The sequence below is a fragment of the Candoia aspera genome, chromosome 6, assembly GCF_035149785.1.
Source record: "Candoia aspera isolate rCanAsp1 chromosome 6, rCanAsp1.hap2, whole genome shotgun sequence".
In the NCBI taxonomy this organism is placed as follows: Eukaryota; Metazoa; Chordata; class Lepidosauria; order Squamata; family Boidae; genus Candoia; species Candoia aspera.
In genome coordinates this window covers 42,354,547-42,381,687 of record NC_086158.1, presented here as the reverse complement: position 1 = coordinate 42,381,687, position 27,141 = coordinate 42,354,547, and the positions used below count along the sequence as shown (strand labels likewise).

General features: G+C 38.5%; 1 protein-coding gene across 1 annotated transcript; it reads right to left on the bottom strand.

Moving 5' to 3' along the window:
* Positions 1-2,112: 2,112 nt before the first annotated feature.
* Positions 2,113-27,141, bottom strand: EHHADH (enoyl-CoA hydratase and 3-hydroxyacyl CoA dehydrogenase). Its single transcript, XM_063306864.1, has 7 exons — positions 26,911-27,141; positions 20,507-20,610; positions 18,445-18,620; positions 16,533-16,644; positions 15,193-15,297; positions 10,972-11,313; positions 2,113-4,834 (listed from the first exon to the last, which is right to left on the bottom strand). The coding sequence occupies exons 1-7, from the start codon at positions 27,081-27,083 to the stop codon at positions 3,564-3,566; spliced, it is 2,283 nt and encodes a 760-aa protein (XP_063162934.1). The 5' UTR covers positions 27,084-27,141; the 3' UTR covers positions 2,113-3,563.

Here is a 27,141-nt window from a genome sequence, read left to right as displayed (position 1 = left end):
GCAACAAAAACACACTTCACAGGATGTGATCATCTGTCATCCTGGCTGAGGGCATGGGAGGAAGGTCAGGTCTTCGTGGCTCTGTGAAGGCCAGGAGCATCAGAGCCAAAGGGCAGGTGCAGCAACAGGGAAAGCATACCTCCAAGTCCCATTAGGTGGCATGGTTTCAAAGAGGGAACTTAGAGCACGCCCTTCATCTTTGATGTTGTGGGATGGGTAGAGATAACCGGGCAGAGGCAATCCCTCAAGTAACCCTGTCCTGTCCCACATAGTGATTTATAAGTGATAAACAATACTGTGATTTGCACAGGGAAGCTGCTGGCAGCTGGCGTAGGTCGCGAAAGTTAGTAAGACCCCACAGCCTTTCAGGTTCCACTGATGGATTTGAAAAGGCCATGATGGGCAGCTGCTAGTTACTGAAGGGTGGAGGCATTTGCAGAGTAGCCTGTGGGAGTGGAGGCATTTGCCTTCAAGGAAACAAAGGGTGGTGGGTAAACTGGACAGCACCACTTGAGCCACCACAAGTTAGGTATGCTTTGATTTTCTTTTTATGTGTAGCAAAAAAGTAGGCTAGCCTATTCTGCTGGGCTGGAGGCCAGTAGAAGATGTCATGTGTACCTACCTTTAAGAAAAGGTCAGTGGCTTGTATTCCCACTGGGACAAGCTGGTTCTAAGGGTCAGCACCTGAGATGGTTTCAGCTGACATAAAGCTCTGCAACTCATGCCCTGTAGCATATTATGATATGAAGGGCCTAACAAAAGGAGCATATTGGAGGATATGTGCAGCACGAGAGTAAAACATTTTATATCCTGGACATAAACAGATTTTACATTATGACTTAGTACACTGTAGGTTAACTCAGCCATTGGTCTGAAGAAGACAAGGAGTATAAGAGGTGAGACTCCAGGGCTATGGATTTGAAATAGCTTTAGTAGGAATGGAAAGAACATCAGAGATCCAACAACTGTGGAATAGAAAATCATGGAGGATAAAACATTACCATTTCCATCCTTGGGAGTGCTTCTAAAATTTTGAGAAATTCATGGTGAGAGAACCCACTACTGACAGAATGTACTATTATGTACATGTTTTCTCACCACTGTAATCCTGTGATGAGAAAAGCCATAGTTTAAGTCCTTTCTATTCCAGTCTGAAAGTACAGGGACCTCTCAAAGGCTGAATTTTAATATCCCAGAGAAATAATGAAGGCCAAGAGGTAATGAAGAAATGTGTTTCACAAATTTATTTGAACTAAAAATGCACATTGGGAGATGCAAGGTTCTGATTTTGTTCTAAGATTGTAACAGATTAATATTAATTCCTACTCTGTAATAAACATATGAATATAATAGAGTTAGGCATTTCTAAGCTGCTTAACATGGGATATAGGAGTCTGAATTATTACTTTAGTTATTTATTTATTGAACACATTCCACATTTTTATCACTTTCACCATGAAACTCAGAAGCGTAGAAGTGGTCCCAACCATCCATTTAGAAGCTGTGAGATAAGTTAGAGTTCACTCAATAAACTTTGTGGCTATATTTTGACCTAGCCTTCCCAAACCTGGTGACTACAACTCCCATCACTATCAGGAACCAGTTAATATAGTGCATCTCATTTGAAGGTGTAATCATCTTGCTGAAGAAGGCTATTCTAATCACTAATCACATGCTGCTTCAACAGATTAGATTTCTCATGTGCCAGTGGACCCAGCCAGACGACCATGTTAACTTACATTCTTGTCATCGTTGGGTGAGCAGAAAAATATGTCAGTGTAAATTGTACTGGTTTCACAGTTTAGCTTCAGCAACTAGGCCAGCAGTGTTGCCACCCCTACACAATTTAATGCAGTTTGGGGTAGTTTCAGGGTAGTAATTGATGGATTCCCTAGCATCCTTACCCCACTCAGCTTGCATTTCCTACTGGGGTAGGAAAAACAACCATTAAGTGTTTGCTATAACGCAGAGTGGGGAAGGGTTGGGGCCTCATCACTATTAATTAAACAATAAGTACTCTCGTTTTCTTCAGTGTCGGATTATTATTTTATCATTTGTCTTCCTTTAAGTATCACCGCAAATCCTAGAACCAGTATGTTCTAGGATATGCAATGTATGTCTTCCTTTAAGTATCATTGCATATCCTAGAACCAATAGTATACTTGTTGGTATATAGCAGCCTTCTCCAAGCTAACACTCTTCAGATGTATTCAGAAGTCAGAGTTACAGAGTTAACATATATGTAGGGCATCAACTTGGGGAAGGCACAATGTATTTCCATGACCAAAAAAGAATTAACAAGTTGATCAGCTTGAAAATCATACAACTTCACAAAGGAAAGGAGAAACAAATCTACTAGAATTTTAGTACAGCTTTCCCCAACCTGATATCTTTCAGACGTGTCAGAAAATCCCAACTTCCTCCAGGAATCAAGGCAGTGTATATAAGAACTCTCTCCTCCAATTCTTCCCACAACTATCCTACAAGGTTGGGCTAAAAAAGAGCAGCTGGTTCAGAGTAACACAGCAGATTCCTAGCTGAGGATTGACATGCGCATGGATCTTCTCAGTCCAACACCTTACCCACTACAGCATATTGGAGGGTGTCAAGTCTGAGAAGCCTGCTTTACTATCTCATTTAATAGTGCAGAAGTACAAAGATTTAACAATGATCAGACTTAAGAGCTGTTTAACTTTTTTTATAGAATCCAGAGGTCCAATAGGTCAAAAACAGTGGCTTGGGGGACCGAGATGGAGCAAAGGCAAAGAACATACTCAGCCCAAGAATGTATTTACTTCCAGAATAGTATGCATGCTTTTCTTTCTCTCTTCCTGTAGGTGGCTTGGCCAGGTACATTCAAAGACTGGGCAGCTTAATACTAGCATGTGCTTTCAAACAAGCGGCATGATAAAAGGCACTATGTGAGCAACAATTTATCATTTGGAGATAGCAGGTGTGGGCTCACTGTATTGAAATCAGAAAAGACAGTGATATTGTTCTATAGCATGCTGTATTTCAGGCTTCAATCTGAAGTCAACCAGTTAAAAGGTCTGAACAGGAAACAGGCTATTCATACCACATTGTAACATGTGGTGCAGAAAAATTATCCTGTGTTTTATTTTCCTACCAGCTCTCATTTCATTGGATGAAATAGAATTTGCTTTGCAAATTTATTTCAAAGAAAAAAAAAGAATTTCATTGAACTTATCATGGGTGATATACTGGCATCTACTGAAGAGCGGCCAAGGCATGGGTGTGAGTATCTTTTCTCCCAATCATCCACACAATCATTCATGCTTCCATTAAATATTAAGGAAAGTCAGAAGGGCATTTTTCCCATTGAGTCTTCCCTGAGATGCATGGGCAACCAGGGAGGCTTCACAATGATGGAAAACAAGGCCAATAGTAGTATCCCAACTCTAACATTAAGGTGAGCTTAAAAATGACCCCTGAAAACTTTTACATGCACTCCAAAGCTTCTTTGGAATAAGGTAGATAAAGAAAAGCCTCCCACTTAGGGAAAATTTCTGAGAGATTGGAAGAAGATTTTCAGGAAGCATTAACTATAACTTGCTTTCTTGAAATTTCATAAGCGATGACCAGTTCTTCAATGGAGGGCTGCCAAGGGAGACAAGTTTTTGCAAAAAGGCACTGGGTTGCAGTTTAGGTATGTCAGGATTAGCCTCAGCATATTTTTGCAGTTTTGTTAGAATCTTAGGCAGCCCAATCTCAGAAGCATAGAACATGGGACCACCCCTATGTCTGGGCCATCCATAACCATTGATATAGATGGTATCAATGGCTTCTGGGCAAGATGCTATTCCTTCAGATAATATTTGGAAACCCTCATTGACAAGTGAATACAGACAACGTTCCAAGATCTCATCTTGGGTAATGGTGCGAGCTGTAATGTTGTGAGCATTTCTGTAATTTGGAAGAAAATAATGAAGCCAGGAATCAGACTTTGCTATCTTTCCCCCAGGTTTATCATATAGGTACCAGCCCTTTCCAGTTTTCTGACCATATCTCCCTTTCTCACATAGGATATCAGGAAGAGGACTATATCGTCTACCATCTCGCTGGCGGGGAGGTGTACCAAGAGGTAGGTTGGCTCCTGTCAGGCCCTGCCCTATTCTAGATTTCCAGCCCACATCAAGCCCAGCAAGATCAGATACTTTGAAAGGACCCATTTTGAAACCAAATTCCTCCAGAATTTTGTCTATCTCTTCTGGAGTACTGCCTTCTTCTAAGAGGAAATACGTTTGTTCAGTATAAGAACTGAGCATCCGGTTCCCAACAAAGCCAAAACAATTCCCTACTACAACACCACATTTGCCCATAACTTTGCTCAGGTTCATAATTGTAGCAATAGCAGTGGGAGATGTTTTCTGCCCATGAATGATCTCTACTAACTTCATTACATGTGCTGGTGAAAAGAAATGAGCGCCAATGACTTGCTGGGGAAGGTTAGTAATAGAAGCAATCTCATCTATATCCAGGCAAGAAGTGTTAGTGCCCAGAAAGGCTTCTGGCTTGCAGACTTCTGACAACTTACAGAAGATTTCTTTTTTCAGAACCATATCCTCAAATACAGCCTCAATAACTAGATCCACATCCTTTAGTGCACCAAAATCCAGAGTGAAGTGAAGCAGCTTAGATTTATGGACATCCAGTGTTTTGCCATTCTGTTGCATTCTTAAAACTTCACGTTCTAAAAGAGCTTTGACTGCTTTCCTTGCTAGCTCAAGATGCTTCTTATCCCGCTCCAGAGCCACAACTGGAATTTTAGCCTTCACCAGAGATACCACGATGCCTCGGCCCATTGTCCCCAAACCTTTTGGATGAAAGAGAGAGAAAAAAGAAGGAATTGTTAGAAATGTTCTGCTCAACATTTATTAATGTGACATAACAGGCAAACTTTAAACTCATTATATTTGATAATAAAGCAGAGTAAGTACTGAGAAATGTAAGAAAAGCCAGATTGTTCTAAGATCTCCGAACATTTTGGGGTGGCAGTGCAATTGGAATTTTGAGAATATGTGAGCATACTAGCAAAATGGCTGTTTGGGGTGGTTTGCTCCTTCTCAAAATGAATGTTATTGGAATATGATCGGTTACAAAGCATGTGTAAAGATATCTTCCATTAACTCTGTTTATCTTTGTCCACTTTCACAGTAAGTAGCAGACTTCTAAATAATGCATTGCACTGCAGCCTCTCATTATTTTTATTTTCTAAGAAAGTTTATTTAGGGCCCAGAGGAATTCTCAGAAATTCATATTAGGAAACAGTATGTTCTCATTACATTAAAAGTGGTTTTTTTAATGTAAAAAATCAAGGGGGCAAGAAGACTGGCAGGCACCAAGAGCAGTAAGTTTGGATGAGCACACTGGTGCTCCATGTTGGGTACTTCATTTCCTAGCCATGACTTTGCTGTTTGCTGAATAAGTCACAATGATTTATTTCACACCAGGACATAAAACTGGTCTTTCCCAAGCTCCAGATGTGTAGACAGCAACACCCAAAATTCCCAGCCAGCACTGGCATTGCAGAGAATTCTGGGAATTGAATTCTGTGTATCTCGAAGGTCCTCAGGCTGAGAAAAGCATCACCAAGCATATACCACAAATTATAATCCAGAATAGCTGGGTTTGCAGAACATGCTAAAGGAACCATATAATGAATTAATATGAAGTGTAAATATAGTTAACAGTCATTTCAATCTATTGCTGTAATTTGGTTACAACAGATTGTGCCTGTTGGAATTTTGCTTAGAATATTGTATGAACCCAGCCCTTATGGGTCATTCAATGAACCATGGTTTGAATGCAACATGGCTTAGTGTAAAGTTTGAACCCATTCATTTATTACTGGTTAGAAGTTTTTTTAAATCATTTTTTCAAATCCCATGTGACCTTTTAGAAGAATGACTTTCTTCCAAAAACTCAAAGGCCCCTTAGTAGCTGGAGGAGGAATTTTAATTGAGAAAATATAAATGGAAAAAAAGTTGATCCTGTTTCCCCAGAGCTTAATCCCAGCCTGAATCATTGATTTCCATGGTAACTGTTACATTTTAAAACACACACACACACAATGCACATAAATCTTTTTATGGATACTCCACATTAAATCTAATTTCACCTTTAGTGGGGACAGAAAAGTATTTTTTTTCTTGAAACAATTTCCCACCTACCTGTGTGCTGAGGAAAGTATTCATAATACAGAAGTTCAAATCAAAGAGCCCAGTTCCAGCATTTAAACAAACTGTAAGCAATACTGAATATTAATATTAGTACATGGTTAAAGATGAAATGAAACATGGTAGAAAATCAAAATGAAGACTATAACAACTTCATTGAGAAGCTGATGCAATGTGCTAAAGAAGCAAGAACGACGAAGCCAAAAGAGACAAAAGGAAGAATTTCAGAAGAGACCAAAATGCTTCTTCAAAAGAGAAGACAGTTGGCTAGAACTGCTCAGAATAATGTCAAATACTCTCTCCTCTGCAAATTAATACGGAGGAAACTGAAAGATCTGGAGAAATTCCGAGAGCAGAAACTTCTTGAGGCAGCAAATAAACGAAGCAGCATCAGAAAGTACAAACGGAAAAAAGCACTGTGTAAAACAACAATAGCAGCATTAAAAGATAAAAACGGAAAAGAAAAGACAGGAAAGCAAGACTCCACACAAATCTGCAAATTTGTTTGCATCCCGTTTGGACATTCCAATGCCACCATTGACCGCCATGTCTGAGCATGTACTGCCCGTTCTAATAAGTGAAGTTCGGCATGCCATCCATCAGATGACACTGAGGAAAGCTCCAGGAAAAAATGGTACAACAACAGAAATACTGACGGCTGGAGGTCACAAACTATGGAAAGCACTGGCACAGCGCCTTACCAGGTACATAGAGATGCAAAAAATTCCTGACTGCTGGAAGGAGTCCACAACAGTACTACTGTACAAGAAGGGAGATCGCAAAGATCTCAAAAATTACAGGCCGATTTGCTTATTATCAACTGTCTATAAGCTATTCCTGAAAGTGATTACAAATTGTCTTACAAGAACTTTAGATGAGCAACAGCCACAAGAGCAGGCTGGCTTTAGAAGCAAGTACAATACTACTGATCATATATTCACTCTTACTCAGCTCATTGAATGGTCAAGAGAAAATAAATTTCCACTTGCAATCGCAATTGTGGACTATGAAAAAGCATTTGACAGTGTTGAAGTCAATTAACGCAAACGATCAGTGAACAAGGAATCAACTCCGACTACATCGCGCTGCTCAAAGAAGCAAATGCCAACTGCTTCACAAATATTACTCTCTTTGAAACCGAAATATGAATACCAGTGGAGAAACATGTAAAACAAGGCAATACGATCAAACCTAAACTTTTCAATGCTTGTTTGGAAAATATCATGCGCAAAATGAAATGGGAAGATGGAATTGAAATAAACAGAGAGAAGATAAACCATCTCAGATTTGTGGATGATGTTGTACTGATCGCAAAGGATGCTCAAAAGCTGCAAAAAATGCTTTTGACAACTTGACACCGAAAGCAGAAAGGTGGGTCTAAAGATGAATCACACTAAAACAAAATATATGCAGACAGGGAACCTTCCAAAATTCCAAATGAGGCTTCAGAATGAACTTATCGAAGAGGTTGACCACTATGTCTGCCTGGGACGGCTAATCAAAATGAACAACGATCAAAGAGAAGAACTGGTCAGAAGAAAGAAAGCTGGATGGGCTAGATACAACTCCATTAGGGAAGTCTTACAGGATGAGAAGATTGACAGAAAACTGCGTGCTAATCTTAATTCAACTGTCTTATTGGTGGTATTATATGGAAGTGAAACATGGTGCTAACAAAGACAGAAGAGGAAGAATTTTCAAGAGTAGTAAGGGCTATGGAAAGATCCATGCTGAAAGTTTCTCTCCGAGACCACATCCCAAGCAGCCAGATTAGAACACAAAGGAGAATAAATGATGTCATCGCTGAATATCGAAAACGGAAGCTATGCTGGGCAGGACATGTCACGCTCATGTCAGGTGGCTGTTGGACAACAGCAATTGCTGAATGGTATCCAAGAGAAGTAAAAAGACCTATCTGCCAACCTCCAAGGAGATGGGAAGATCCAATATTCAAGGACTTTGGCCAAACCTGGAGAAGGAAAGCCAGGATTTGAGATGAATGGAAAGTCGCAACCAGCAGGACTCTGTCCAGCAGCAGTCTGGTCAATCAAGGTGGTGACATGGTTAGATTAAGCACTGGCAACTTAAATTTGTATCTAGTACACACAACATACATAGCTTCATTAGATAGTGCTGGGTTATTGCATGCTTGCTTACTACAACAAAAGAAGACCAAATCAATTTGTTGGGTAGCCAAGCACCAGAAATTCTCATGTAGCAATCAGTCTAGCAAAATGTATTTCCCCAGTGCCCCAGAAGCTTTTCTGATTCTACTAGCTTGAAGCAACATATCAGGCTTGTATCAACGCACAATGACCCATACCCTTGAGTAATTACAGAAACCTTATTGTGGGCATTTCAGGAGGCCTAAAATATATTCAGACAGCCTCGTGTGGTGCAGAGTGGTAGGCGGCAGTATTGCAACCAAAACTCTCCCCACGACCCGAGTTCGATCCCAGCAGAAGCTGGATTCTTGGGTAGCTGGCTCAGGTTGACTTAGCCTTCCATCCTTTCGAGGTCAGTAAAATGAGTACTCAGCTTGCTGGGGAAGGTGATGACTGGGGAAGGCAATGGCAAACCATCCCGCTCTATAGTCTGCCAAGAAAATGTCACGAAAGTGGCGTCCCCACAAAGGGTCAGACATGACTTGGTGCTTGCACAGGGGACCTTTCACACACAAAATATATTCAAGCCATAATTGTTCAGTCAAAGTACTAACATTTTTCTAAGTTCTTAATATACATCTTCTACCAATAATATGTCAATAGGCTTCCAAACTTAAAGAACAGATGGGGTTAGACACTAATACTTCATTTATTTATTTAATCTAAAAGACTGTATGGCCACCCATCTCAAAACAGAACTCTGGGCAGCTGACAGCTACTTCTACAACATGGTCACTAGAATTAGTATTAAGTCCCTTACTCCTCAGAAACAGTTTTAAGCCAATTCATAGTCATTCTTGCTGCAGCAGACCTTAGAACATAATGAACAAGAGACAATTGGTGCACTTCTAGCTGGCCAATCAACAATGCAAAAAAACAGCAGTCAACAAGTGCTTCTCCCAACCATGCTCTGTTTTGTTAAATTATCTCAGTGCTCAAAGTCAGAGGAGCCAAGGCACTCTAAAGACTACACCACCATGCGAGGCATGCATTTTGTACTGAAGTGCCCTTAGTTTGATATAAGACCCTCTGCTGGATATATAGCTCTGCTTCATTCCAAAGAGTAACCTGGAAAAGTTTCAACCTGAATCTGTGCTTCTTTAAGATAGCATTTCTGCATATACATCACTTGTCACTTTTCAGGAAATTCAGAAAGAAGACTCTTCCTTCTACATGGTAAGGAAAATTAGGCTCATATACGTTATGTGTGCATATGTGGAGCAAAATAACCATATCCCCCTTGTGCTGAGTTTTAGACTCCATGCTGCTTCACACGGATGCCAGTTCTTCAGTAAGTGAGTTCATAGCAACTTAAAGGGTTCACGGTTGCAAGCAGATTTAATTTGCCATTTTTTTTTAGCTAAAGGGATATAAATCATGCAGAGAAGCATAATTAAGGCTGCAAAGTGGCAGAGGGAAAGAGACAGATGAAGACTGGTCCCTCAAGGCTGCCTTGTGCTTAGGTGAGCTTCAGAGAGCTCAGCGTGCACACGCAGCAGCAAAGCACATCTTGAATATAGCAGTCGGACTGTGGGGTGGAGGGAGTGGGGCGAACAGTGAAAGTAAAACATGACTGTCACTCTCTTAAAATCAAAGAGGGCACTGCCAAGGACTGGGCTATTTAGGGAAGAGTTTCCCACTGAGTATATACCAATCAATATGCAGAGCAACAAAGAGCTTTTGAAGAAACTGTACAGTACATCAAAGAGGTTTTTTTTTTTAATTTTAATGCCTTTATAAAAAATTAATGAGTGCATTATCTTCCTGGGGATAGGCAAGGAGAAATGGAAGCAGTGGATCATTACAATGAAAATGAAAACTTCTTAAAAGGCAAGTGTCAACACAACATTTTGAGATTAATGATTAACTATGTGAATTAAAAGAAAAAACAATTTTTGAGAGTCTCTTCGCTAACTCCCCCTAGAGAGAATCTACCCAGGGTGGCAAAAGGGAAAGCAGAATGATCTCTACTGTTGCACCGACAAAAATGCATAAGAGAAATTACAAAATCTTTCATTGCTACATGTCACCTAAAAAGTTCCTTCTTCATCAACAGCTATTTTTATTTAAAAACAATAAAATGCCGAAGGGGCTTAGTATGTCACTGACTGCCTTTTTTCCCTTTTCACTGGGAGTTTTAAAAGAAAAGATTGACTTGTTTAAAACCCTATTCTGGGTTTGCATGATATACTGGACACCACACTAATCAACCACATTTAGTCCAGTATGTTGTGTGTACCCAGTCTGTGTGTTTAATGTATTGTTCAGTTTGTGATCCCAGAAAACTAGATTAGCTTGATCCATCCTTAGTTAATTATAATTATTTAATAATGCAAACACAACCATGGTCTTTTGTCTAACCTGTGTTATGTCTGAGGCTATTACGTTCTGAGATAGAACTCTGGGAAAGGAAACTGACTGTAACAGGAACTAACAATCTAGTTTTGTCTTTTATCTAGTGATGCTTGGGGTGCAAACTAGGCACCTTATAGCAACTACTGTATGCAGTTTTGGGGCTGGAAGCATGTTTTCTGCAGAAAATGTTTTCTTTCCCCAACATAAGAACAGTTGAACTGATCTACATAATTCAAAGCTCCCCACAATCTTACCTATCACAGCTGCTTTCCGGATGGGTTGAGGGGATGCGGTCTTCCAGGATGCCCCATTAGGCAACAACCATTTTTCTGCAACTCTTTGGGCAAAGAAAGCATATTGCAATGCCTTAGCCTGGCCTGAAGTCAAAAGAAAGAGAAAAAGTTCCTTTTCTTTGTGAATTCCTTCTGCAAAGGGCAAGTACACAGAAGCTTCTACAGCTTGAAAGCACATTTCGGGTGAGAGGCATCCTCTGGCCTGTTTCTTCATCTTCAAAAATGCCTCATGTAGAATGGCTTCCATATTAGGTAGTTTGGGAGTCTGTTTCAGACAGAGTCTGCGAAGTCCCAATGGCTGATCTACAAAGGGCAAAGAAATCATATTATAAAACAGGCTAGCTTAGCTTATCAGTTTCTTTTTCTTTCTATAAGGAAAGCACTGGCAATATAAATGCTTTGTTGCTCGTTCTTACATATGTTTAATACCACTGAATACAATAGTACTTATTGCAATGTAAAGTATGCATGCACAGTACTGTAATAATGGATTTTTATTCTCTCTCGCTCTATAAAATACATTCTTTATATATACCATATTCATCTACCTACCTACCCACCCTATCATCTGTCTTTCTATAGGAGAGTCCACTGGTATTCAATGAATTTTACTTCCAAGTAAGTGAATAAGGATTGCAGCATACAGTCTAATGCACTCTTTCTCAACTTTTTGACCCTGGACAAACCCTTGAAATATTTTTCAGGCCTCAGGGAACCCCTGCACATTCTGGCTCAAATATAGGCCACAAGTTACAAAATTATTGTATTTGTTTCATGTATAGGTCTGCATATATGCATTCACAGTGTTCTTAAACTAAACATAAATAATGAAGCTTACCTCTTTAATGTGAAGTTGCCCAAATTTGAAATAATTTTTTAAATAAATCATGATCTCCCAGGGAACCCCTAGTGACCTCTTAGGGAACCCTAGGTTCTACAAAACCCTGGTTGAGAAATCCTGGTCTAATGCTATTTGCGTTTATTTGGAATTGCAAACAATTCCTGCTAAGCAATTTAGTCCTAGATCAGCATTAATGTAAAGAGTTCAATCTGTATATTAATCTAGTCATCCCCCTGGCCTCCCTAAACCACTATTTCTTTAGCTTCAGTTTATCAAATATTCTACCCAGAATTAGAGCTATGAAACAAGTTGCTCTTCAAAGAATCCTGAGAGTTGCTGAGCATTTTTAATTATAAAAATGATTTAATGGATTGTTCCATAGTCAGAGTACTTCAGATTATATAGCAATTTAAATTTTAAAAAATTGTAACTTTCATGTTTGCCGAGAACTTTAAAACATTACTTCAGCAGAGACCAACTTTTGTATAAAGAGGGAAGCAGCATAAACAAAACTCTATTTCATAATGTTTTTCAATGATCATGAAATCTAGGCCATAGCTATTAAGTATTAAAATAATTTAATAAGTTATAATCCTATATCAGTTTGGAAAAAATATTACTGTAATTTGTGTTCTATAGAACAAGAGTCCTTGAAACATGTGGGTGTCTGGAAAGGTGTTAAATATTTTTCCTGGAGTTTTCCTACTTTTAAATTTGAGACTTTGACTTCAAACGAGATGTTCAGAAAAAAAGCTTCTTATATGATTTGAGGATCACAGACCTTATCGTATGTAAGTTACAATCTATGCCTGCTTTTATCAGCCATATAGATGGCAGGTAACCATTTTGCAGACTGTGGCAACTAGGTAGATGAACCACATTTCCCTATCTCCTCACTCCCAAAGCACCATTGGTAAAGAATGGCAAACTAATGCCAGCAAAATGTGCTTTTCTGAAAATTTGGATATGGAATATTTCTGTATAAAGACCGTGTGCCAGCTTGTCATGATCCTGCAATATCAGATGTGTTTAATGGCTGAGGTGATTTATTTTTGATCCGTCTGCAGCGCATTTGAAACCGTTTTTCCCCAATAACAGGAACTGTTGTCTCACCCTATGGCCCTGTCCCTGGGCTTCCTGTCTTCCAAAGGAAAAGGTGGCTTGAAACATTTTCATCTGCTCCTCCTAGAAATCTGGAGCTCATTTTAGTTTTTTGTATGCAATCAGACAAAAGCACACAAGATGAAATAAGGATATGGATGGTATGTGGGTAAGCAATTTGCAGTATTTTATTACTTTTTCATAAGGAATACAGATGAGTGGACTTGCTTCTGCTGAGGCAGTGCACTCTGTTCCTTGTACTCACCATTTTGTGGTTGGCAGGTTTGGAGAGGATTGCTAATCATCTGCAAATAGCCTTTGTAGAATGAAAATATATTGGCATGAAGATATCTGTAAAGATTACTAAGAGAGGTAAGACCATTCCTGGTTTGGTTTATGAATAGAATTCATAAACTGACAGGATTATTTTTTTGGTATGTCCCTCTCTTCTATCAAGAAGCCTAGAATAGCTACAGTATTAAATCAAAGCCAGCCATTGCCCAGATTTCATTTAGTACTGGCACAGTAGCTGCCTTCATGGAACTTAGATGAGCTGCCATCATTGCTTCCATGCACACAGAGAATGAGTGCAGAAAGCAATATTATTTTTCAAAGTTTGGTGCCATCATGTGGACAAACTGCATAGTGTGCTGAGAAAAACTATCGATGCAAAACATTGTCTACTCATGTTAAACATTTTTTGTTTGTTCACAGTAGATCTAATTGAAATTAAAATAAAATTTCCTGAAATACAAGTTGTATTTGAGAAATCTCTATCTTCACAGATCAGAAGTGAATCCCAGGGCAACCCAGTATGTACTTTTGAGAAGCAAGGCCTACTGACTTAAAACCCAGTAAACATGGGTAGGATTATAGTTTCAGTGCTTTTACAAGCTAACTGACTCAATGTGGAAGTCTGAGTATATTAAGTATATATATCACCAATCACTGTCCTTTTCAGAGAAACAATGAAAAAAATGGCAATTTTATGGGTAGACAAATGTGGGAAAATCTAGTTTCTAGATCTAGCTCATTTTCTTGATACTTAAGAAAAACTTACTAACCAAACAGTGCTTGTTTATTCAAAAGTAAATTCCTTTAGTTGTTAAAGTGTCTCAATTTCTGCAAAGTGTCCATTAGATTGCTTCTGTTTTACAAAATAATTATTTCATTAAATCAATGGTACAATTAAGTCATTCAGTGTCAGCCCCACTAGGTAGACAAGACCAGGGAATCAACTCAGAGGAACACTAAAACTACTTTTATAGAGATTGGCTATAATAACAGAATCTTGCAAGTCTGATTTTGCTCTACCTCCTCCCCTTTTTCATAGTTCAGTGAATTAGGGAGGCATCTGCCTGAGCCACTGCTTAATGTTATCTCATTCCAGACTTAAAAAATGCTTCAGCCCCTTTTGCTTAGGCAATAGATCCTGTAAACCTCTGCCAAGGTCATCTTCCTTACCCTCTACATTTAGTTATAATTTTGACTGGTTTTAAAATTCATGGCCACCTGCATATATATCCCAACTGGGATACTACTATTACTTAAGAGTAAAGACAGACTTGAGTTTGCTGAACTCCTGATGCTGCTGAGTGTATGCTAAATCATATTGAGCAATTTTGTTGAGAGAAGTAAAATTTCCATGACTGAACTGCATCAAGAATACAATGTTCTGTGCCCCTGCGGTCTCACTAGTTTTTATGTCTTTATATCACTGCTCATTAGATGTCTGATTGTCAACTAGGAATTATGCAAGTAGAAATTTCTGGAAACAGATTTGCAAATTATGCAGGTGGTAAACAAATAAGTTAAAACAGTCATCTCCAACTTTGAGAAACCAGTATTATAAGAATGTATTTGTGGACGCTCTCGTAAAATTATTGCCAGGTGTGACTTGCCTATTCACAAAGTGGCTGCCATGACAGATGTAGTGAATTACAAAGCACCAATTTATCAGAAAGCTACTGGACATTGTCACTTTTTAAAATGCTGAATATATGTTTTCCATTTATAGTTCAGTAATAAATCCCATTTTCAATTATAATATTATCTGGCTATTTATTTATCGTTTTCCCTGCTTGAACCCCAACTCCTGCTGCAGTACACTATGAATTTTAGTTAAAAGGACCTTGTGCCAACCAATGATAAAATCAGCTAAATAATCTTTCCATTGGTTGTCATTTTCCTTTGGGAATTTGTTGTATTACATTTTGCCCGGTACAGTTATATGTTCTTACCTGATACTCTTTGTGCTAACTTTATAGCTGCTTCAATAGTATTTTCTTCAACAACTTCATCTAAGATCCCCAGTTTCAGTGCTTCAGTAGCTGGCACATGTTTACCTGATGTAAACAAATATGACTTTTTTCATTCAGGGTTCACTTAAATTCTATCTGCTCCTTGGGAGTTTCAAGGTGTGTTACTGGTAGATTACTTTGATCACTCTAGACAAAACTGGTAAATCTTTGGTTCCACAATCATGTGTTAGAACAGCATGCTAAAAATATCAGGGAACGGGGAAGCCACTAACAACATAAGCACAAGCGGGTCAGCAAGGCAGTATTCTAAACTGTAAGGCACAAGAGGCCCAGGGATTCTACAGGTACCTTCTAGCACAGCAGCTAGATAGAGAACCATGATGCTTGTCAGCTCACTATTGAGCTGCTGTGCTGAACCACTAGAGTTGGTACGTACAGGATGGGGTTATAACTAACAGGTGACAGAAAAGGCCAGTAGGGCCCAATAAAATAATTGGCTCTGGCCTGGGTTCTCAATTTTCAAGGTCACTCAGGGATTAACTAAGCAGCTCTTTGACTGTTTATACCTACTTAACATCAGGTTGAACTTCAGATCACAAAACTGGTGATATTGAGCAGAATGGCACAAACAAGCTGTCATGGGTATTTAAAAAAATACAAACTTAATTAATATCCTTACCTTCTATAAAAGGCTATACATAATCAATAGAAAGCCAAAAGCAGTACCAAAGTTTTTTAAAATAACTTCCAAGAAATTCACTGCTTCACCCTGCTTTTGTGAATGTTGGCTACATAATAAGTCCAGCAATGAGGTAGAATACAGCAATGCTGTGACAGGAGCAGTACTAAATCTAGAAACATTCAGAAACCATGTATTTGATTCTTAGGAGGAAGCAGAGCCTCATTTGAAATAAAGCTGAAAACCAAACCCAATTTGGAATAACAGAACTCCCAAAATTATATTTTTCAGTCTTCTCTGAATGATGAATTGGACTATAAACAAAACTGGCATTCATAAAAGTAAGCTGAAATTCCTCTGTCAACAAACTCATATGCAGGTATACATTTTAGAGCAAAAGTCCATCTAAAATGGTGCTAATATAGTAGATCTTTTCTAGCTGCTACCTAAGATTTGTTAGCTAACATTTCAGAGGCTGAATCTAACAATCCCAGAAAGTGGAGAGCATGTTTTTACTGTAGTCATGCTATCATATATTTCTGGAAAGCATATTCAGTAGTACATAAAAGCTGCAACATATGCAATATGCCATATACTATTTGCATGCAATATATGTGTATTCACAGATGAAAGCATTTACCTGTGATGATGATATCAAGTGCAGCTGGTACTCCAATCAGCCTCGGAAGCCGTTGAGTCCCACCACCTCCAGGAAGTAAACCTATTGTGACCTCTGGCAAGCCAACTTGAGCCTGGAGTGCAGACAAAATATTTGCAAAGAGTTATGTCCAGGACATACAGCATGATTATCCTCTCTAACTTTTCTTTTAAAAGTGCTCTATATAAGCCTTTATGTGTATATGTATGTATAATGTAGAAAAAGGTCAATTAATCTGGGGAAAAGCTGTATTTCATGATTCTGGATTCACTCTCCCTTTTCTAAATTTAAAATAATGTTGGTCTATCATCCTGCCAGCTTTGATTCCTGAATCAGTAACACAATCTCACTTATCTAATCAGTGGGTTCCCTCATTAAACTAAACTATAATGTAATGAAATTTGAACCACTGTTTATGACTTAGCATGATACCAAGTAAAATACATCGGGATTATAACATTTTCACATACCAGACCACTTCATAGGAAATGCAGTTCTGTACTAGCTAGCAAATTGCAAGATAAAGTAATAATTATTGATTGATTTTATCCTATCCTTAATTATTTGCAAACTCTTTGGGAACTGAAAAACAGCCTTCTTCCCTCCCTCCCTCCCTCTCTCTCTCTCTTCTGTATCCAATATAAAGAATAAAATATGGAGGAAAACCAACACATCTAAAACATCATATGACTAATATATTCTAATATATTATTTTATTAAACGCTTCAAATATTATAAGACATTTCACACCCCATTTCTAATCAAAACACATCTCTATTAAACTTTAAAGATACTTGGTTAACATAATTGAAGTCAATAGGAGGAAGAGGGAAAAACTATAGAAAGTAAACAATACATTCTGACAATACTGTAAATTATACTTCTGTGATGCCCTCATCATAAAAAGGTAAAGGTTTCCCTTGACGTAAAGTCCAGTCGAATCCGACTCTAGGGGGCGGTGCTCATCTCCGTTTCTAAGCCTTGGAGCCGGCGTTGTCATAGACACTTCCGGGTCATGTGGCCAGCATGACTCACGGAATGCCGTTACCTTCCCGCCGAAGCGGTACCAATTAATCTACTCACATTTGCATGTTTTCGAACTGCTTGGTGTGCAGAAGCTGGGACGAGCAACGGGAGCTCACCCCGCCGCGCGGTTTCGAACCGCCGACCTTCCGATCGACGGCTCAGCGGTTTAACCCGCAGCGCCACCGCGTCCCTCTTTATAGAGAGCCCTCATCATGGCTCTCTATAAAAACAAGGGAAGCAAATCGGACTGTGGAAACTACAGGAGTATCTCACTGCTGTCCACCACAGGCAAGATCTTCGCCTGCATTCTTCTGAACAGATTTGTCACTGTCTCGGAAAGGAACCTCCCAGAGGCGCAGTGTAGCTTTCGGCCTGAACAGAACACAACAGACATGACTGTACCTATATTTATTTTATTATAGGTATCCATTGCCTTGTTTACATACTATTCATTTTATAAGGTCTTTTTGACTCAATTGGAATTATTAATCTTATTGCAGTGGTGTCCCCAGCAAACCACAGATCATGCACACAATGGCACAATTGTTTAAATACCACTATAATGTGCTTGTGACAGGAAATATGATGCAGATGTCATCATTCCCCTGCCTCCAGGTGCCCATGATTTTTTGTTTCTTCATATATTTCCTTTCTGGGATTGATATCTTTAAATTTTTAATAGAGCATTTTATAATTCATAAGTACCTGGTTGGGGGTGGTGGTGGTATAAAGATGCCAGGAGGCTCTAGCTGGTGCATAGGTTGGAAATAATACCACTGGTTTAAATATACAATGCATGAGAGAACATGTTTAGAATTTCCAACACCTCTGAAACTTTTAATATTTTGTTTCTTTAATGACATCTTACCTTCATGTTTGCAATCCTATAATGACAGCCCAGTGCTAACTCCAGGCCTCCTCCTAAAGCTATGTCTTCAATAGCAGCCACAACTGGTTTTTCAGACTTCTCTACAAAAGAAACTACAGATTCCATACTTGGTGTATCTTTTTGATTAGTAACGGAAAATCCTCTGATATCAGCACCTAAAGAAATTGAACAAAACTGAGAATCCATGATTGCTTCAAATTACCCCATTAAAACCTTGTGCTAATTAGCATATAACTAAAATGTACTGAAGATTTACATATTTCAAATAGGGAAAGTAATCATGATTAAATATTCTGGTTAGTATTAGACTCTCTGCTTATGAAAGTCAATGGAATGCAAAAGGGAATATTTTTCAACATTTTCCCCCTTCTTACATATATTTCATGCTCCCCCTAATCTGTTATGAAGGTTTGAGGAGAAAGTAGAAAGCTCTAGAATAGACTGGGGTTCATTGAGAGAAAACTGCTGAAAATCACCTCCCTCCACATTCTCCTGAAGGAAGCCTCCTGTTGGCTGAGGGATGCTAATTCGATTCTACAGTCTATTCTGTGTATAAAATTGCTTCCTGGAAACTCTGAGGATAGATGAACCATATGTAACACAACAGCTGTCACAACTGTACTACAGATGTCTGAAAATTTCAGCTCATAATATTCTAGTTGAATTATACAGAAATCTACAAATGGGGCAATGTAGCACAGATGGGGTAAGTCTCATGGCAGGATTTGCTTGCACTTCTCCTGAATGGTTTGTCTACCTCTCTTTCTATGCCCTATCTGGGTATCTCTCAATCTAAGAAAAAGTGAAAAAGAGAAGCTTATGGGAAAATATCAGGCAGAAATAGTCCTAGAGGAGAGGGAAGTAGATTTTGCAATGTTTCCACAATAAGTTAGATTCTGTACAGCAAGAGGGACAGGGAGGGTGGAATTGAAACTGATAAATAGGAAAACTGGGATATAATAATCAAAACCTCAGTACTGTACAATATATGTTGTTATTTTTTGCGGTGAGGAAAAGTGGGGCTGTGAGAAAGAGTGTGGGAAGGCTGAGAACGGAAGCAAAAGTTTACATTAAAAAATCAGGAAATAAAGGGTGAGTTAGTTGATACCTTATCTTGTTAACAACAGCTCGGCCAAGGTGAGAAGACACCTGAGAATAAGCATTTCAAGCCACTGAAAGAGACTCTGCCTTAAGTTACTCATTATAAATGGGGCTAAGAAATTCTTCTGACAGTTTCCAAGCTTTTGTATTTACCACAGATTGAAATTAAAATACCTTACTGAAATCTATGTAATTCTTGCTTTTGGGATCTTGCCCAGTTTGTCAGCATTTCTGCCCAATAAATTTATGAATATAGCTACTGAACAAGGAAAATCCAAGATAACCATATAGAGTTGCAAAATAATGTTTAACAAGAATTTAAAAAAATAAGTGAACACAGACATGAATTCTAAAAGAATAAATAATGAAGAGAGCAAGGGGGGACTGTAAGCCATTACATCATGGTAGAGCTGCAGATATGGGGCAGTTAAATGCCAGAAATTATGGGTGGAGTGAACCACACTCCAGTTCTTAACAACTCAGAAGGGAAAAAGACTGAAATCTTTAATGCTGTAATATTTTTTAGCAGAATTTACCTTGGAACATTTCAAAATCCTTCCCTCAGCAGTTTTAGAAGAAATACATAATGGTAGTGGAGTGAATGTAATAGAAACACTGGTGCCCGTCTTCCTATGTTGTTCTTTTTAATAACTTCTGCAATACTTTGTCGTATTGTGTAATTTTCAGAATCTATAGTTACTTGGATGATTTACCCTAACCTATTTGCTTGCAGACATGACAAATTGCAAAATTCTGTCTGGCTGCTTGTCAGGCCTGGTGGATGTCAAATAGAATTAAGGTTCATAAGCTTATAAACAATTATGTTACCTTTTTTTAAATTTGAATCCTATATTATTGTTTGTATTGTCTCTGATGTGTATGACCTTGAGTGTTGGTCAATGACCATAATAAAAAACCAAACTGAATCAAAAGTTCTTACCTGCACTGAATTTCCCATTGGCCCCACAAATCACAACAGCTTTCACAGTGGGGTCAATATTTGCACAATTCATTTCTTGTTTTAAAGTCCGTAATACCACAGCACTAAAATAAATCAGTCATTTAAAGTGTCAGTAAAAAAAACACACCTGCCTGAGTATCAGTATAAAAGAAAGAGTTCCCAAATAATAGTTCAAATAAGTTGAGATACAAGATAATGGACTACTCTTGGAGAGTGTATTGCTTCTATTTCAGCACAAATAATCCACTTGAAGGGTTAATCAATGTACATAAGGCAGATTCATTCAGAAGTAATGTAGTAGTTTGACATGTTTAAAATGGCTTAATATATCTAGGTTGAAACAAATCTGGATAACTAGATGGCAGCAAAGGGATAAAGTAAACAACAATTCCTTGCTTCCATTTAGTGGTCATCCAGACTTTTGAAATGCAGGTTTAGTAAGTCTAGTTTAAGTTTTGGGCTCATGAACTCCCACTTCATGTACAGCAACTCTATCAGTGGCCTCTCATACTGATAGCCATAATATAGTTTGCTTGGCTTTAATTTACCATGTTGTTTGAACATTGCCTATTATTAAAACTCCTGGTCTTTTGTTGGCTTCTTCATGTTAAAAAACCAATATAGCTGATAAATACAGAACCATCATGTCAAAGAGAAGACTCTCTTCCTGTTTGTTAGTATGAGATACAAGCTCTATTGCCATTTCTGGAATATTTAGCAGACATGATTTTTGAAAGACTAAGTTTTATGACAACTGTAACTTTAATAATTACATAGGCAATGAAACTAATATCCTAAAAGCCATCCATTTGAATAACAAATCTTCATATTCCACATTTATATGATTACTCAAATATTTATTTCCAATGGTTAGAATTAATATTTATATACCTGTCATTTTCTATTTACTTCAATTGTCAAGGTCAACATCTGCTGCAATATATTCTTAATTATTTCATAATTATTTACCCCATCAGGCAGAGAGGGCATGTTACGGACCCCGTCCATGAGAGACTATCGATTCTCTGCTGTGGCTCCCACCCTATGGAACACGCTTCCCCCAGAGGTGAGGTAGGCCCCCCCACTGTCCCAGCACTGCTGCCTCGCTTGGGGCAGGAGGAGGGATAATCAATCCTGAGGGTGGTTAGTGCCTTGAAGACGCCCGCGTGGATTACATGGATCTAATTATGAACATTTTAACATCCCCATCTTGGATTTTATATTTATATTGATATTTAAAACTGCCCAGGGTCATGCTCGAGTGAGATGGGTGGCGATAAATTTGAAATATAAATAAATAAATAAATAAATCCCTGCTACTGCTTCAAACCTATTCATGCATTTTGACATGGTCTTTCTCCTGTGTGGCTTAGGCTCCCCTTCGTCTTTTGCTAAAAATTACATTTTTAACACAATTCATAAATCTGACACACTGTTAACACATGAAGATTGAAATTAAAATCGCCACTAGAGGTAGCTAAAACACTAGCAAGAATTTTTTAATACATTAAGAGAAGGAAAAGAAAGAATTGTTCTCTCATTTCCAGGATTAATGGAAATTGAAGGTAATCTGATAATCCAGGTATTTGATGCATGAAAAGATATCTGTACTGTTCATCACATGTTGCAAGGCCTTTTTCACTGCTTAGTTTATGCCATTTGAGCTGGCAGAAAACTGCACCAGCATGACATTAGCTGTCTGCATTGCTGATCCCAACCATGTCTTTATTGCCTGTATTTTAATTCACTGAAGTCACCTGACTTCCTTGAAGTTAATGCATGACAAAATCTAACAAAACCTCAAAACTGCCCTTGGATGGTCTTGGAATAAGGGGGAAAATACCATTTTAATACAGGTACAATTAAGGATAATTTAATCCTGCTTGATACATAGGCTAGGGACAAGATGAAGACATGGGAACATAGAAGAAAAAAGATGTTACTAGAGCATGTTTCTGTTGGTGGTTCAGTGCAAGTGCACAAACCAGACCATGGATTAAACTGTGGTACAGAGGATCTCCAAACTATAATTTATTATTAGCTAATTTATTATTCATGCCTTTTCTCAGCCTCTTGGCCATGGAGAGCAAAACTGGAATTCAGTTTTCACCCTGTCCACAATGACTTTGATAAAAACTTCATTTAATTATTTGATAATTTTAAAAAGAGAAACCAAAAGGCCAATCGCTGTAAATGTGATTGGGATATCAGTTATTAGCTAGGAAACTTTGAGAAGCTTTAATATGCCACGTATGTCATCTGACACTAGACTAATAGCTAACTAACTTATGCATGATTGGTGTCATACTTTGCTCAGAGTATTATATCATATAAATATGTTCCTGCACTCAATACAAAGTGAAGCCCTTAACTGAAATTGTTCACAACCTGTAAAGTATTTAATTGATTATGTTAGTTTATACTTCAAGAATTCACAAATATTTGAATTAGTTGAATTCACTATGACTGGTCTTCATTGTGACTCGAATGTCTGGCATACAATAGGGCATCTACATATGACACATAAACAAAATGCAAACGCTGGGCTTCATACTAAAATGTCTTGTTCAGGTTGAAGAAGAAAAAAACAGTTCATTTAATAATAAACCGTAACAGTAACTGAGAATTTCATAATGGGATTACTGCTCTGAGTCAGCTGAATAGAATCCAAAGTCCTGAAAAAACCAAGTCATTAGGTTTATGTATTAACCAGAATTCTTTCCATGATAGACTTTTCCCCCGGCATAATCATTAACATGCCATTTTGCTACTTAACCAGTAGAATATCAACAGTTGGTGTTCAAATCAGTTGGAACAGGGCACCATGGAAATTCATTCTTGCATATCTACTGGAGGACAGTTGTGTCCATATCACTTTCCAGATTTAAAACCACGCACAGTATAGAATTTTCTTAGAATAAAGATGTACAGTGTTATATAATCATATATGTCCTACAAGGTGTTATTATGTAAGAACGTATGAATGAAACAATAGCTTTCTTAAAAATCGTCTTTGTAGTTCAAACTGTACAGTCTGCATTTTGGTGACAGGTTCCTAAGTTCAGTGGGGCTCTTACTTCTGAGGTTGTGCATAGGGTGCCTTATCTGTATGTATAATCTATGTGTGGTACTGACAAAATTACCTAACCATGTTTATTCTATAAAACTTTGGGAAGTGACTCAACACAAAAGAATAACAGCACTACCCTCTAGTTCTAATAGCATTTTAAGAAACAATTCCCCGATAAAAGGCAATTGAAAAGGTACAGGGTAAAAAAAGCAAAAGAGCTATAGCTGGTAAGTAGGGATTGTTGGAAATCAGCACATATTTTATATATTAACAGGTAAAATCCATGGAATAATTGCTGTCCTAGTCTAGTTAGAGTTTGGATTGGGATGAATTTCCTTTGTATGATTAGCTGATTAATAATTAGTTTAGTTGAAATAAAGTATTATTTTATCTTGGCATCTAATCTGGCTCACGTTGGCTATATCCTCATAATGTGTTGAAGAAGAATCTTAAGTAGGTGGACCATAATATATACTGTTTTTAATGTTGTACATTAAAAACTGCCCTATTTAAACTTTCAAACTTACTGTGCAACAATGAATTTCTATATTGCCCAACTCTAAGTTAATTAAACACCAGTTTTGCTATTATGGAAATAGGGAGCCCGTGAGATGTCTGTACTGGGTGTGAGACTTCAACACTTTTTCTCATGGTCTTATTTATATTTATGCTTAATTGTTTTTAATGGTGATTTAAGACTTGTTTTAATTGTAATGTTTTGCTTTATTGTATGCCACCCAGTCACATTCATGAGATGGGTGGCTATAAAAATGTAATAAATACATAAATAAATAATGGTTATTTTGTACTCTTATCACACTGAATGGCGGGACGCAGTGGCGCTGTGGGTTAAACCGCTGAGCTGCCGATCGGAAGGTTGGCGGTTCGAAACCGCGTGGCGGGGTGAGCTCCCATTGCTAGTCCCAGCTCCTGCTCACCTAGCAGTTCGAAAACATGCAAATGTGAGTAGATCAATAGGTACCGCTTCGGCGGGAAGGTAACGGCGTTCCGTGTCGTCATGCCGGCCACATGACCATGGAAGTGTCTATGGACAAACGCCGGCTCTACGGCTTAGAAACGGAGATGCGCACCGCCCCCTAGAGTCGGACACGACTGGACTTTACATCAAGGGAAACCTTTACCTTTACTATCACACTGAATGCAATGCTTCAACTGGCAGTTCTAGACTACAGAGTGATATAACCTTCTCCAACTGGGTGCCTTTGAAGTGGATTGGGACTGAGACTACAATTCTCAGAATTCCCACCAAGCATAGAAGTTCTGATATATAGTCCCAACACATCTGGAGGTAATGGGTTGTAGAAGGTCAGAGCTTTGTGGGTATATGGAAGAGGGAAAAGTTGCACCCAACCTCTAATTCCAGTTCTACTTGTTTATAAGCACCAAGCTTGTCCTTCTTGTATACCAGCACTAAGAAACTTCTGATCTTGGACATGGCTGAAGCACAACTCTTAGCAGCTCAGGAAGTATGACCAAACCTGAATGCTAATGAAACTAAGGAATGAACTTATACTGCAGCTGAATTGTTCCTGCACTAAATTCCAGGAGACTCATGGGCATCAACAACTGATATCATGCCAAATTTTATGATTTGTATTTTTTATAGTTTTTTTTAAATGATTTGTATCAGTTGTGTCATTTGCATAATGAAGCCATGATGCATGTGACATTGTTGTGGCTTCTTCTAGATGCTTATGATCAGATTGGCTTCTATATCAGCAGGTGGCAATACCTAAGTTTCCATTTAGCTTGTTGCTATGTATTGAGCCTGGTTAGTAAGGCTGGGAGGGGCTTCAAATTCAAAGGGAAAAAGATATTTAGCAGGCTGACCTCCTTCAAGCCCTGGGAAGCTGAGAAACTCAGGAAACAAGAGCCACTTGAATTTCTGAAAAGACATCTATTGTAAAATCAGGTAATGTAAAAGAATCTTGAAAGCCTGTCAAACAATTCTCCAGATCTACTTTTCTACTTAGTTATAGCATAACTAAGGCAGAGTTAATCTTTTTCTTATTTATTTTCCTCTTCCCCTAGACTAAGAATCTTTTCAGTAACAATCCAAAGGAGTTTGGTAGTAAAAATCCATTGTGTTTATTAAGACCTTCTAAAATTGCCTGAAATCTTTTGATGTTTGTAAGTTCAACAATATGTTGTTCAGTGGTAGTGGTAAAAGTCTCATTTTTCCAAAACAGTAACTTTAAGATATGCCATACAACTGCTCATGAAAATTTATGCCTCTTAATAAGCTGTGTTATTTGGAAAAGGTGCTACCAAACCCCTAATTTTTTACACTGTAGACTAACATAGCTCTCCTCGTACAACTCCCTCCTCTAATAGTTTTGCTCTCTCCTCCGTGTTCCTGGGGTGTATTAGACATTCCATCATACCTCCACCGCAATTCAGAGAAAACACAATGTTGGTTTAAGAACTTATTGACGGGTGTTATGTTTGTGTCCCAATACACTTTGAAGTATCTTTTCCCCCTGAAATCCATGTGCAGCACAGCTCTAATGAATGGTTAGTATTTATTTATTTATTTATTGCCCCGCCTTATTTTTTATAAATAACTCAAGGTGGCGAACTTACCTAACACTCCTTCCTCCTCCTATTCTCCCCACAACAACAACCCTGTGAGGTGAGTTGGGCTGAGAGAGAGGGACTGCCCAAGGTCACCCAGCCGGCTTTCATGCCTAAAGTGGGACTAGAACTCAGTCTCCTGATTTCTAGCCCAGCACCTTAACCACTAGATCAAACTGGATGTTAGTCCAAAAAGAAATACCAGGGCTATAGGCTAGAAGAAGCAAAGCGTTTTTGCATTGTTGCCAAGTAAACTACACTGCTGTGTCAATGTAATCACCAGGAGCCAAGCTTGACTTGAAGAAACCTCTATCTTTTATCTTTTAACAAAAAAACTAATAGACAAGCAGGTAAACTTGGTCCCCTATGCATTTTTCATGGAGTAAATCTAATTGAATCTAAATATGCAAGTGTACTAGACACCTGGACAATATTCCTCTGCATACTTCTGTCAAGTAAACACCAGCAAATTCAATGGCACATATCAACAATCATACCACTATTGGTTCATTGGGGTAAACATTGCAAATCCATCCAAAATCACAGCTGGATGATACTTTATTACCCATCAAATTAACACAAAAGGATGTGCAAGCTTTCACTTTCTCGAGAACTCTTCATGGGCACGTTTAATCACTTCCCACTAAACAGATATGGGACCAAGCGGCATAGATTTTGAAGGGTCAATTCAAGTTCTCCAGTCTTTGCCCAGAATTACCTGAGTGTATTCAGCGGAGGATTACAAATTCGAATGACTGCCACTTCAGGCGCCCCCCGCACGTATTCAGCCATAATCTTGCGTGAGATCGTTGCCAAATGGCAGGACAACGAATGCTGGAAGCTTATTCGGGCAATATGGGGGCGGAGGTGGGTCTGTGAAAGCGAGACCATGAACGGTGGCGCCGGAATCCAACCCGAGATGGGCGTTGTTGTCTTAGGGCCGCGCGCG

Coding starts and splice junctions, on each gene's coding strand:
- EHHADH (XM_063306864.1), bottom strand. CDS start 27,083: ATGGTCTCGCTTTCACAGACCCACCTCCGCCCCCATATTGCCCGAATA. Junction 18,621..20,506: donor CAATGGGAAATTCAGTGCAG/GTAAGAACTTTT, acceptor CAATTTCTTTAG/GTGCTGATATCAGAGGATTT. Junction 16,645..18,444: donor ATAGGATTGCAAACATGAAG/GTAAGATGTCAT, acceptor TCTGCACTCCAG/GCTCAAGTTGGCTTGCCAGA.